General features: G+C 47.4%; 1 protein-coding gene across 1 annotated transcript in view; it reads left to right on the top strand.

Moving 5' to 3' along the window:
* The window catches only part of LOC142907014 (uncharacterized), a 59,975-nt gene extending 49,561 nt beyond the window's left edge, over positions 1 to 10,414 (top strand). Inside the window, exon 3 of the mRNA XM_076055941.1 lies at positions 4,679 to 10,414. Within this exon, the coding sequence (XP_075912056.1) occupies positions 4,707 to 5,759 (1,053 nt within the window). The 5' untranslated portion in view covers positions 4,679 to 4,706 and the 3' untranslated portion in view covers positions 5,760 to 10,414. The remainder of the gene's footprint in view (positions 1 to 4,678) is intronic.
* Positions 10,415 to 14,394: the final 3,980 nt, after the last annotated feature.

Genomic DNA, 14,394 nt, shown 5'->3' with positions numbered 1-14,394 from the left:
CCCTGACCCCCACCCATCCCTAAGGCCCCTTAAGATAAGACCTTCCAGAAGCTTCTGGGAGGGGGGGGGGGGGAGGTCAGGAGTGGAGGGGTGACCCCGACCTGGGGATAAAAGGCCGGCCCTCTGGACGGGCCGAGGCAGTGTTCAACAACTCAAGCCTGAAGACATCCAAAGACCTGAAGACTGGACCAGCACCCGGGAACCCTCAACCGAGGCTCTTGTTAGAGCCAGGTTGTAGCGGACCAGAGGTGGCTCGGACAACCTGGGACCCTCGCCGGGCTCTAGCCAGAGCCGGGTTGTAGCGGACCAAAGGTGAGCTCCCGTACCCGGGCTGGGACGGGTCATCCAGTCCTCCCTAAACGCTGGGCTAAGGGATCCCGTGGGTAGCAGAGCCCGGATTGTGCAGGCTGTGGTACAAGGGAGGCTGTCGCTCCCGGAGGCTATCGGGTGGAAGGGGTCGTACCCCTGTCGTGTTACGGTAGTGTGTAGAGCTGAGTTCAAAAGAGTTGTTATATTTCGATTTAAAGCTTCCGTGACTGCAAGGGTTCATCTTCTTTGGTTCTTTCGGTAAAGTCACGTAGAATGAGAATAAAATAATAAAATAACACAATAAAATTCTCACGACGTTTTGGCCACAACGCAAGTGGCCGTCTTCAGGTGAAATGAACAGACCTGTCGGGACGACAGTGTGTGTACACACACACATAGTGTACACAAACACACACAGTGTACAAACACACAGTGTACACACAGAGTACACCCACACTGTGTACACACACACATTGTGTACACACACAGTGTGTACACAAACACACACAGTGTACACACACACAGTGTACACACACACACAGTGTACACACACCCAAGTGGTCTCTGTTCAAGGGAGGGAACAATGGAAAATGAATCTCAATCAACTTAAACTCCAACCCCTCTCTGTGACGTCACCACGCACCATTACCTAATCGGCGTGAAACGCTAGGGGAATGTGTACCTCGCTAGTGACGTCATGTCACCAAGGTGTTCACCCCACCCCGTCCAAGGCGCCCTTGAACGTGACGTCACCTCTGCCTGGGTCCCTGCCGTTTTCTGTTCAAGTAGAATCCATATTTGGGCAAGGCCACGCCCAGTGACTGGCGGATCATTAACATAATGAATTCGTGAAAGCCGTTGCGACGGGTTGAGCACCCACGCCCCAGACCTCTACATATGGGCCGGGCTCATTAACATAATATTTTCACATACGGAGCCGCTCATTGTGGGAGGGGTGTTGTACGTCACGCGGCAGCAGAAGGTGACACAACGTCATGTCACCTCCTGCTGCTGCGTGACGTCACGAGAAAACAGGAAGTTGCTGCTCTGCCCGTGCACTAAATTCCGAGGTGAGAAATTCTCATCGCGGTTGTGGTGGTGGTTTTTGTGGTGGTTGTTGTGGTGGTGGTTGTTGTTGTGGTGGTTGTTGTTGTGGTGGTGGTTGTTGTGGTGGTGGTTGTTGTTTACCGAGGTAGAGCCTCGCTCTCTCTCGTAGGGATGTCAATTGAGTAGCAGCGAGCATGGAAGCGATCTCCAGGTTGCAACTTTACAGCGCGGGGCCTAACCACGCGGGGCCTTGCCTCCTGCCATCGCCTGATCGCGTTTGCTTCAATTATCTCGCTTAAGTTTAATTTGTCTTCAGGCGGCTCGCCACTTTGTCACTTTGTTTTACTTTTAAATATTCACGCGGTTTTTTTTTTCATTTTTTTTTTACACCAGGCCAAGCCCGCTTGAGCTGCTGTGCCGCTTTTTGTTTTCAGAAGCGACCTGCCCACAACACAACACAAGGTGAGGCTCCTCAACAGCGTGGCGGTGTTCACTCTGGATGTGTGGCGGTGTTCACTCTGGACGCGTGGCGGTGTTCACTCTGGACGCGTGGCGGTGTTCAATCTGGACGCGTGGCGGTGTTCACTCTGGACGCGTGGCGATGTTCACTCTGGACGCGTGGCGGTGTTCACTCTAAACGTGTGGCGGTGTTCACTCTGGACGCGTGGCGATGTTCACTCTGGACGCGTGGCGGTGTTCACTCTACTTGGTGGAGTGAGGGAGCATGAATTCTGAGCAGGTGAAGGTGGCCAGGCATGGGTCTGGACACACCACCACCTGTGAACCGTGCCAGTGTGTGACAGTGGTGGAGCCAGTGGGGGTGGGGTAGGCACGTGCCCCCCAACGATCCGATCGAAATCCCTAATTTCGATAGGATCATTGGGGCTTATTAGTAACTAGCTTCACTACCCGGCTTCGCCCGGGACTTGGATTCTTGTCTTGGATAAATTTCATATCCCTTATATTTCACTGAAAAACCCTTAAAAATGTTGATGCTTGCGAGAAAGAAAAAAAGGCGAAACAAATCAAGTTACCTAAATCGGATGTTTTCACTCAAGGAAATTTTACCTTAATCCACTACTACGCAAGGTCGATTTTGGCCACTCGGGAAGGGAATAATGACGTGGCGAGCTGAAAATATTCGCGTTCACTTAGAAATTCCAAACGGCATAAGCTGTGAAAATTTCACGACGCCAGAGCTCAGCGTTGGAGAGGTTTTGCTGCTTCACACAAACAAACAGATGTAATGTTCTGCTTCATATTTAAGATAGCAGTTCTACCCGTTCTTCGCACGGAGGATATGTATTGAAACTCCGAGAAACCAATGGCTTCATCGGCCAGGAGCGAAGCGCCACCTAAAATCTCCCGGCACGCTGTTAACAGCCCTATCTGTGCTGCCAAATACATCTTTCCCTGGATGTTCTTCCCTGTGTATGTATCTCTGCTGCCTTGTACCTCGTATCTGTTCACTCTGTCTATGCTGGTATGTTCAACCCGGAGGATGAACACGAAATTTAGCAGTCTTCTGAAATTCTTGGTCTACCAGGCAAGTGTCTAACTGTGTTGTTGGCCTACTGGTTTTGCATCACGTAATTTTTCTTAGGTTTGTTGAGTTCTCGTCTCTCATCTTCTTGTTGTATTTGCCTCCGTGCAGTTTAACGCTCTCTATGTGTTGCGTTGATGTCACCCTATGTGCTCCCTCGCTATTTGTTTTTTTACACCTGATGATGATCGCTTGTGTTGCGTTCAAAACGTCGTGATTTATTTTAATATAATTTTATTATATTTCTACATACGGGACTTTACCGAAAAAACCAATGGGTAATTTACGCAGTCACGAAAGCTTCAATTCTATATTCATTGCAGAGTGCTTAACTCAGGTGTGTTGCGGGTTGACGCCACAAACTTCATGGTCATACAAAATACAAAAGTTTATTTTTATACTTTTTTCATTGTGCACAGTATGGAACCTACCAACCTGCCAAATTTCAGGTGTGTAGTATGTCGGGAAGTATGCTAAATATTTCGAACAGACACGCACACACACGTATCCACACATTTCCATTTTATATATAGACTAGCTTTACTACCCGGCTTTGCCTGGGACTTTGATTCTTGGATTTAAACACGGCCTTTGTGGAGTGTTGGGGGGGGGGGTGTGCGTGACGTCAGCAGGCACACTGCGTAACGATGCCGCATAGGGTGACATCTCAGATATGATGGCTATTTTAATACTTTGTGCATTGTGTCCAGTCTGGAAGCTACCCACATGCCAAATTTCCAGTTTGTATTGCATGTTGGCAAGTATGCTGAACATTTCAAACAGACACACATTCACAAATTTCCCTTTCATAGTTATAGATGAATCAGCATTTTGCAACCCCCACTGCCACCGCGTGACATATTATTACGTGCCAGGGACTCTATGAGAGGACAACAGTCCGTGTTCATAATTGGCAATAAGTAACGGCAAAGCTGTTACAAGCGACTCACAGAATTGTGCGCAGTTGCGTATGCAGTACACGACTTCCCTGAAGCGAGCGCGATGCCTTTCACACGCGTCGAATTAAAAGCATAGGACAAGTCCTTAGTAACAACTCCTTACTAATAACTCCTTACTTACAACTCCTTACTAACAACTCTTTACTTACTAACAACTCCTTACTAACAACTCCTATCATTTTTCATTGCTGAAAGGGGTTGCCCCCCCCTACCTGAAAATCCTGGCTCCGCCTCTGAGTGTGTGAAAGGGTCAAGTTTGTATTTGCAGTAAAGTTTATTAACTCTATTGAGCACGGAGGTTATATCAAAACAGTAGTTTATTTTTGTTTTCCTCTGCAACTCTTTGTAAGAATGTAGTCAGGAAGTTATCACAGCACACGTGCAGCTGAAGTCAGAACTCTTCATCCCAGCATTCAAGAACATCTGTGCCTGGCTTTCACACCTCTGTTGCGATTGAACATCAATTTATGCATTTCTGCATAACACAAATAGTATTATTTTCAACACCCTTTGCTACGTCCGCTGAATTTAGCTTTCGTAAATATTCCTTTTGAATCCAGACAGCCGAAATTGTGTGCTCGGAGTTTTGGGTTAACATTCATTTTGAAGATACAAGGGCTTCGAGGCACGTTTATGACCATTTGCCCTCTCATTGTGTGCCATAACAGCCCGTGTGATGAATTTGGGACACGTTTTCACTATAACATGAATATATGAATAAGTATAGACGTGTGAGTCACGTGTGACTGTATGAATGCATTCCTCTGTGCATCGATACTGACGTGTAGATGGTGTGGATATTCTTTTTTTCTGTCTGCAGCTGTCGCTTCCTCTGCAGGATTGGTCTGATGGAGCAAAGGCACTCGGCGCGGCTCGGTGCATATGGCACGGATCGTCCTGCACATTTGAAATGGCACCAGAGAACCCACACGGGAGAGAAATCCTTCAAGTGCAGTGTGTGTGGGAAGGCGTTTGCACAGTCATCAAATCTTAATGTACACCAGAGAACCCACACGGGAGAGAAACCCTTCAAGTGCAGTGTGTGTGGGAAGGCGTTTGCACAGTCACCAAATCTTCATGTACACCAGAGAACCCACACGGGAGAGAAACCCTTCAAGTGCAGTGTGTGTGGGAAGGCGTTTTCAGATTCATCTCCTCTTGTAGCACACCGGAGAACACACACAGGAGAGAAACCCTTCAAGTGCAGTGTGTGTGGGAAGGCGTTTGCACAGTCACCAAGTCTTCATATACACCAGAGATCACACACGGGAGATAAACCCTTCAAGTGCAGTGTGTGTGGGAAGGCGTTTGCACAGTCACCAAGTCTTAATGTACACCAGAGAACACACACAGGAGAGAAACCCTTCAAGTGCAGTGTATGTGGGAAGGCGTTTGCACATTCATCAAGTCTTCATGTACACCAGAGAACACACACAGGAGATAAACCCTTCAAATGCGGTGTGTGTGGGAAGGCGTTTGCACAGTCACCACATCTTCATGTACACCAGAGAACACACAAGCATCAGAAGGTCCACAAGGAGTGGAATCTGAAATCAGCTTGTGAAAGTCAAAGTGCCGCAATGAGCCCATCCCTCATGAAACAAGAACCGGAAGAAAATCCCAGCTTGGACACTTTTAAAGGTATCGAGGTGAAATATGAAGAGGTGAAGGTGAAATGTGAAGAAGTGACGGTGAAGAGCGAAGAAGTGAGGGTAAAATGTGAAGATGAAGATTCAACTCCAAAATCAGACCTTCACATCGATGGAGGCAACGTGAAGCAGGAGGAGAATTCTGACTGTGAGGCAGAGCGAGGCAACTCCCAGCAGTTTGTGGAAGTGGAGGTGTGGGTGGACTTCCTCCGAGACATTACAAAGTCAAATGGAGACCCGGTAGATATGTAAGCTTGAGACGATGTCGCTCCAATAGATGCACCTTTGTCACAGGCCTTTAATGACAAGAATGAGAAGTTGAACACTCAATTCCTAGGTTCAACCTGCAGGGTCAGAGCGGCCAGTCTTTGTGGACCTGTGGGTTGCGTAGATCTCTAACCATGAGCGAGAGCCAATAAGCTCCCAAGCATTCACAAGCTTCTAATAATTCCATTTATATGGTTCTTGCTTAATCGCCTCTGGCAATTCGGAGTTTTGTGGCGTATCTTGTCTCAAACACTCGAAGAGCACCCCCAAGTAGCAGCTGCCCCTGTGTGGTACAAGGTGGTGGCCCTGCACCGGCCTGCATGTAGACAAGAACCTGTCAGTAGGGGGCGATGGTTGATGTGGCATCTCAGTTGTGGAGTTTGTAGGTAATGTTTAGAATTTGATACATTTTGACCCAGACGCCAGCATGCAATGGCCTACTCGTTTTTGAATGGCGCAATAGTGTGTTGTACATACACTGTTAAGCGTATTTGTAAAAAAAATAGCTTGTTAGTACGATATAACCTGATGCAGTATATTTCACTGCAGTAATTCAATTTTGTTAAAATGCCTGTCAATAATTGAGAATTGTTGTATATGAGACTTTTCTAAAATTGATATTAACAATAATATTTACCGTTATATATCATTTTTTTAAACAAACGAAAAAAAATTAATCAATAAAACCCGTAAGCCAGGCACACGAAAAACCAGATGTCGATCATAAACAGGCCATTAATAAATAAAGAAATAATAAAACTCTCGAGGCGATGATGTTAGCAGCTATCTGCGAAGATCTCCAGTTGAACAAGAGTTTGATGTGCCCTAAGGGAGGTCACCCAGAGGGAGCCCTCCGCAAGCCAGAAACGAGGACGCCCACGGGTTAAACCATTTATATTTTTTTTCCTTTGTCATTAAAACAACGGTTAAAATTTAAAATGCAATAACAAGAATAAGCTAAAGTTAGCGGTCCTCGCTCTCACTCCAATTAAGACCAGATACATCAGTGAATTATTATCCAATGATTAATTCGCTATCAAATTATTTTCACCTTCAATACTTTTACTGTTAAAACAAAGCTTGGAGACAAAATACAGAGTCACATCAAAGGTTTTCGAGAAGGAATGAGACAACGGGCAAACTTGCGAAAGAGTTTAAACAATATCCCAATCAACCCCGACCACCTTTGTCTCTCTCGCAGCGCGGAGAAGCAGGAACCACACGTTATCACAAGGGGCCATCTGGAGCTAGCCAGACGGGTTAATGAGAAAACACACAACAGTCAGCGAACACGTTTTTAAGTTAAAGAAGTGGCTACACATCAGTCACACATAAAATTAAGAACAACGTGTTCACCTTACACGACATTCCATTATAGAACCTTACAGAACCAAGGGATATGGATTCCAACAATCAAGAAACGGACCTCTTAAACTCAGGAAGAAAATTATTTTTCTTTTTAATAATTCCATCGTAACAATGCGAACCTCGGTAAACCGAGAGGGGTGTCGGGAGGACGTAGTTACAAGCACGAGTCTTGGCGAACATGGGACCAAATGGTATTTGAGAAATATAAAGTCGAAAGTATAAAGAGATAGGTACTCCCGACCACCTTTGTCTCTCCCGCAGAGCGCGAGAGAGGAATTTCACGCCAGGGCAAACAGATCGTTATCGCAGGAGCCATCTGTACACACACACGAACTCACACACACACACAGACCACGCCCCCTCCCCCCCTTCACTGCACAGAGAGAAGAATGTCTTTGAATATAACGGTCAACGCATTTTCAAAAAGTTAAGTCAGTCAAGACAGATCAGTGATTCAAGACGTCCACAAGACGAGCAGTCGCATGGAGTGGCTGGCTCCGAGCCTCGCTGAGTAGCGAGGATCGCTGAGTCGCGATGTATCAACGAGATTGAGTCATACAGCAGTGGAGAGAAACTGCTGTCAGCGAACCAGCGCGGGCGCGTTCGCGCACTTCAACAGAGAGAGCACGTGCGACTGAACTCACTCAACAGAAGAAAACGCTTGGCCAGCCGCCAACAAAGTATCAGCGAATTAGCGCTGAGAGCGCTCGAGCATCTCCACAGAGGAAGCACGTGCAACGTGGCTCAACCAGCAGCGGAAAAGCTTGGGCAGCCGCCAACAACTTCAGCAAACCAGTGACCAAGCGCGTGCGACTTGAGTCATACAGCAGTGGAGGAAACCTGCTGTCAGAGAGCCGCCATCAACCTCAACAAAGAGAGCACGTGCGACTCGGCTCACTCAGCAGAAGAAAAACTTGACCTATCGCCCGCGAGCGCAGCGTCAGATACTACAGCAGCGGAAAGAGCGCGGCCAGCAACGCCAAGCAAGAGCGTGCAGCAGCTCAGCCAGCAGTGGAGAGAAACTGCTGTCAGCGAACCAGCACGGGCGCGTTCGCGCATCTTCAAGGAGAGGGAGCGCGTGCCAACAGCGTGCCACCAGCACCAGCATCGGCACCAGCGCGTGCCAACAGCGTGCCATCAGCACCAGCATCAGCACCAGCGCGTGCCAACAGCGTGCCAACAGCGTGCCACCAGCGTGCTACAGCGCGCAACTTCGCGTCACCAGCCGCTGAGAGGGCAGCGGCCCCGCACTCAACACCCATCGGCGCGACGACGGCGAGCGTCGTGCTGACTCATCCAGCCAGCGGTGGACAGAAACTGTGACGAGCCGTTCGTATTCAACCCCTCCCCCACACTCTCCCCCTCACTCCCCCACCGCGCCGCAACACACAGGAAACACATTTTGGACACCAGAGATGCTAACCTCGGCGTCTGCTTTACGCAAAGAATTGAACCGGTGATAAAGAAGACGCACGATACGCATATCGGGATAATCAAGAAGGGTTGCCACTCCAAGGTGGTGCATTAAAAATAAATTAATAACGAAAAATACTGCTGTCATTGACTTGCATAATAACCAATCGTCCTACTGTTAACAGCGTGATAAGAATTGACTTGAAGGTCTATGAATGGATGTGGTACTGTTTGGGCGATGTTTAAATACGAATTTACATTATAAGGTTAAGGTTTTGATAGAATAGTTTGCATGTATTAATCTCTCCCTCAACAACCGATCGATTGCGTTACGCGTCGGGAATTAACCACAGGTGCCGTTATCAAAGTGAAACGACGCAATCGTGATGGTATCATGTTAACGCTGTGTTGAAATTCCAAGATCGAGAGTTTTCATATTATTAAAAAATTAAAGTTAGCTAGAAAATAACATTTATTAAAGCGTAAAGGTTGCGTGTGATTCTTCCTGAAATTCTGCGTAATATTGTTCTGCGTATGAGATCTGAATCCTGGGGACCTATCATAAGCACACTATCACCACACATAATCCATAACACACATAATTCATAATGTTCAATCGAGAGTAATCGTATCCTTATCGATAATACGGAATTAAATAGCAGAGTCGAATCGAATCTCTCTCATTCATGCTCACAAGACCTACAGAACTGCATACGATCAATTGCGTTATTCCAATTCATAACACAATCCTCGTCACCAAGGCTCGACCTGCATTATCATAACCACGCCCACTCGCATAAATTAATACAATTATCTCTCGAATCGGCATAATTTATGCACATAATTACAACAATTAACATAATTTAGGATAAATTATGCAAATTTCATTTAATTTGTATTATTTTCGTCAATTTTCATAACACCTATATATACAACAGAATGAGTACTTGTCTGTGTGTGTACATGTAACATTTTGTCTATAAGGGTCAAACATTGAATAAGTGATGTTAGGACAAAGTGTGTGTTTTGGAAGTAACCCAGGAGAGACGCATTGTTCTTGTGATACAGGTCAAAGGGTATTTTTGTGTTTTCAGGAAGCATCTCTCTCTGGAGCAACTCATTGTCTTTAAAATAGGGAGCACACTCGGATCATTCATCAGTTACAAGGCATACCACTCAAAAGTTACACGTAGAGGAGATACATTCTCTACAACACAAATTATAATTTTGTATTACGTGTTGACGTAGATTTTGTCGAACTAGGACGTGAAATGGTCCTTGCTGATTAACGTCTGGATGTTCACAACCAAGGGCTTGAAGCAAGCCTTACTGCCTGCAGTGTCCCTCACAACCATTTACGGCCTTGGGCCAGGAAAGTCACGAAAAAAAATACACACGAACGACGTCTCCACACAAGCACCCGATGCTCCGTTTTGAAGTTTGAAAATGAAACAACTTTGAATTGTGTTATGTTTTGAATTGGATCATTGCATTTCTTCATTAAAAGCTTCTTCATTGAAAATAATATTTCGTCTTGGTTCTTTCGGTAAAGTCACGTAGAATGGAAACAAAGTAATAAAACAAGATAACATTCTCACGACGTTTTGGCCACAACACAAGTAGCCTTCATCAGGTGAAGAAACAGGTCTGTCCAGAGGACAGCGCTTGAGTGAACGCTGCCAAGCAAAGACCGCGTCTTTATTAAAGGTGTGTGGGCGGAGTTAATTAGCATGTTACCCAGCCCCCACCTCCTCAGGAGTGGAGGAGGGTGGCGGCTGGGCACAGGAAAACACCAAAGCAGAGCAACCAAGGTGCGTTGCTCTGTCCTGTGCTGCACCATAAGCATGTTATAAACTAGACTAATATACAATACAATATACCTTCCAAGCTAAGAAACATGGCATAATATATCCATAGACAAATTCCACCTTTGAATTATACAATTCATTACTTTACACTATATTTCGTGTGAAGTTTCTCTAGTTAAGTGGATGGTCTTGCCGGGGGTTCGGTTCGATGCGGACTTTCACCTGGTTGGGATCGCGGGATCGAGACGAGGCGACACAGAGCTGCTGGCCGTGCGAGAAGACCGCCATCTGCAGATCGATTCCAACGCGATCCAACGTCTGTCCCTGCGCCTCTGTCGTTCATGCAGGGGGCGCGTAGAGGTCTGCAGCGCCCCCTGCATGAAAACGACGGAACGTGCAGCGTTAGTCACAAAGTTGTGCGTAAGGGCCATAACAAGGCGCTGTCAGCTGACCTGCCACCACGTTCACGGGTCAGCAGGGGGCAGCCGAGAGAGAGAGAGCGAGGTGCGTAGGGGTCGACCAAAGTAAACCCCTGGCCCTCCCCCGTGAGCGGAGACTAACACCCTGACCCCCACCCGTCCTTAAGGCCCCTTAAGATAAGACTTTCCAGAAGGTTCTGGGAGGGGGGGGGGGGGAGGTCAGGAGTGTAGGGGTGACCCCGACCTGGGGATAAAAGGCCGGCCCTCTGGATGGGCCGAGGCAGTGTTCACCAACTCAAGCCTGAAGACATCCGAAGACCTGAAGACTGGACCAGCACCCGGGAACCCTCAACCGAGGCTCTTGTTAGAGCCGGGTTGTAGTGGACCAGAGGTGGCTCGGACACCCTGGGACCCTCCCCGAGCTCTAGCCAGTGCCGGGTTGTAGCAGACCAGAGGTGAGCTCCCGTACCCGGGCTGGGACGGGTCGTCCAGTCCTCCCTTAACGCCGGGCTAAGGGATCCCGTGGGTAGCAGAGCCCGGATTGTGCAGGCTGCGGTAGAAGGGAGGCTGTCGCTCCCGGAGGCTATCGGGTGGAAGCGGCCGTACCCCTGTCGTGTTACGGCAGTGTGTAGAGCCGAGCTCAAAAGAGTTGTTATAATAAACGCGTTGCCTCAACCAGACGTCTCCGTGTGATTAGTTAAGGACACAACACTTGTATAAAAGAGAATAGCCAGTGGGTTTTAAAAGTACCTTCGTCTTACTGAAATCAATTTCGCGTGAGCCCACCACATTAAAACGATGCTCAGCTGAGCAGGGCGAGCCACGTTGGGAGGTGGGGGGGGTCACCTTATCTTTGTCAAGTGCCTTAGCTCACGTGACTTCTGCCGCGACAATGTCTGGATGTTTTCGCCTGAGGACGACCGCTGGTGTTGCAATCGAAACGTCGCGATTTATTTTTTTCGTTTATTTCTACCTGCGTGAATTTACCGAAAGAACCAAAGGATATGAAAGACGTCTTGTCTGCTGAGCTTGTTCATATCCGTGTACATCGATGTCCCACATTGCTTACACGGACACACCACACACAATGAAATAAATATAAACTAGAACGACTTAATTCTGGGGATGGGCAAAGATTGAGGAATCTCTTTCAATGGAGTGAGTTAAGTTTGTGCTCGATTCAACATCTCTCTGTCCGTCTGTGTCTCTGTTCCCCTCTGTGTCTCTCTCTCACTGACTGTGTCTCTGTCGTCTCTGTATCTTTGTTTCTGTCTTGCTCTTGTCTGTGTCTGTCCACCTCTCTCTCTTGTCAGTCTCTGTGTGTGTCTCTATCAGCGACTTTCCCACCGTATTCAACTACCGACAGTAGCAACATGCGCCCGTTCAACTTTCACGGGCCCACGACTGCACGCGACTCAAACTTGCTCCGAGTCTGTGTGTACGTGGAACTTATTTCGCACCGTACGTAGCCAACCATGCTAATCTGTGGGTCTCTCTGTGTGTGAGTCTCTGTGTGTATCTGGAACTTCTTTCGCACCGTACGTAGCCGAACCTGCACAGGAGGAGCGGCTGGTATCTGTGGAGCTGTGGGCTGGGTACCATCTGTCGGCGGGAGCGAGAGACGATAAAGCTCCCAAGCATTTCACTACGTTACCAACATCATATTTGCACGCATAAGTCGCTTGCCTAATTGTGTGTTTCGTATCGAATCTCATCTCAAACAATCGAAGGACGCCTCCCCCTAAGTGGCAGCTGCCCCTGTGTGGCACAAGGTGGCCTTGCACCGGCCTGCACGTGGACATGAGTCTGTCGGTAGGGGGCGATCATTGACGCGCCGTCTCCGTTGTGTAGTTTCTGGATAATGTTTGGAATTGCCACAATTTTGACCGTGACACCGACATGCAATGACCTGTGCGTCGTGAATGACACAACGCTATGTTTTTACATCTGCCGTGAAGCAGACTGCGCATATTGTGGTGCATGTTACTGGGGTAGCCAGGTGTGCCTGTCTGATTTGAACCTTGAACCTCTGCAATAAATAGAGAATGCACTACCATATTGTTGGTTCTTTCGGTAAAGTCACGTAAATAGAAAACAAAAATGAAGATAGAAAAAGCGTTATTTTTATTTAAATTGCCATTATTTTTTTCTTTAATGTAACATTTTTTTTATTTACGTGCCTTTACCGAAAGAACCCAATAATTTTAATTCCTGCCAGTCACGAAAGTTTTAAGTCAAAATAAAATGCACCACCAACTCGGCTCGCGTCAATCTGCGTGGAGGCGTGGGGGGGCCTGAGAGAGTTTCTCACCGGCGCAGAACTTCCATGCAGAGGGCTCCACGCAGCTTCGTGCGGAGCGACAGGCCAGGTAGCTCCCACACAGCGTGGCGCAGCTGATTAACATTTATATTGTTGGTTCTTTCGGTAAAGTCACGTAGATAGAAAATAACAAAAACATTGGAAAATAATAAATTGATGAAAAGATGCCATTTGTCGACTGACTGAGATGACTGTGCCCACCACAGTGTACACGCACACATAGTGTACACACACACAGTGTACACACACACAGTGTACACACACACACACACAGTGTACACACACACTGTGTACAAACACAAACACGGTGTACACACACAGTGTACAGACACACGCAGTGTACACACACACACAGTGTACACACACACACTGTGTACACACACACAGTGTACACACACACACTGTGTACACACAGTGTACACACACACAGTGTACCCACACATTGTAGAAACACACAGTGTGTACACACACACACTGTGTACACACACAGTGTACAAACACACACAAAGTGTACAAACACACACGCAGTGTGCACACACAGTGTACACACACACACAGTGTACAAACACACACAGTGTGCACACACACACAGTGTACACACAGTGTGTGTGTACACACACAGTGTACACACACACAGTGTGTACACGCACACAGTGTACATAAACACACAGTGTACACACACAGTGTACACATAGTGTACACACACTATGTACACACACAGTGTACACACACACACAGTGTACACACACACACAGTGTACACAAACACACAGTGTACACACACACAGTGTACACACACACACAGTGTACACACACAGTGTACACACACCGTGTACACACACAGTGTACACAAACACACACAGTGTACACACATACACACAGTGTGTACACACACACAGTTTACACACAGTGTACACACACACAGTGTACACACACACAGTGTACACACACACAGTGTACACACACACACACAGTGTACACAAACCCAAGGGGTCTCTGTTCAAGGGAGGGAGCAATGGAAAATGAATCTAAATCAACTTAAACTCCAACCCCTCTCTGTGACGTCACCACTCAGCAGTACCTCATCGGCCTGAAACGCCAGGGGGAGGTGTACCTCTCTAGTGACGTCATGTCACCAAGGTGTTCACCCCACCCCGTCCAAGGCGCTCTTGAACGTGACGTCACCTCTGCCTGGGTCGCCGTTTACTGTTCAAGTAGAATCCATATATGGGCATGGCCACGCCCAGTGACTGGCGGATCATTAACATAATTAATTCGTGAAAGCCGTTGCGA

Source organism: Petromyzon marinus, chromosome 73, assembly GCF_048934315.1.
Source record: "Petromyzon marinus isolate PM22_M1 ecotype Great Lakes invasive population chromosome 73, UKy_Petmar_22M1.pri1.0, whole genome shotgun sequence".
In the NCBI taxonomy this organism is placed as follows: Eukaryota; Metazoa; Chordata; class Hyperoartia; order Petromyzontiformes; family Petromyzontidae; genus Petromyzon; species Petromyzon marinus.
The sequence above is the reverse complement of the archived record's forward strand: the minus strand, read 5'-3'. Positions and strand labels throughout refer to the sequence as shown.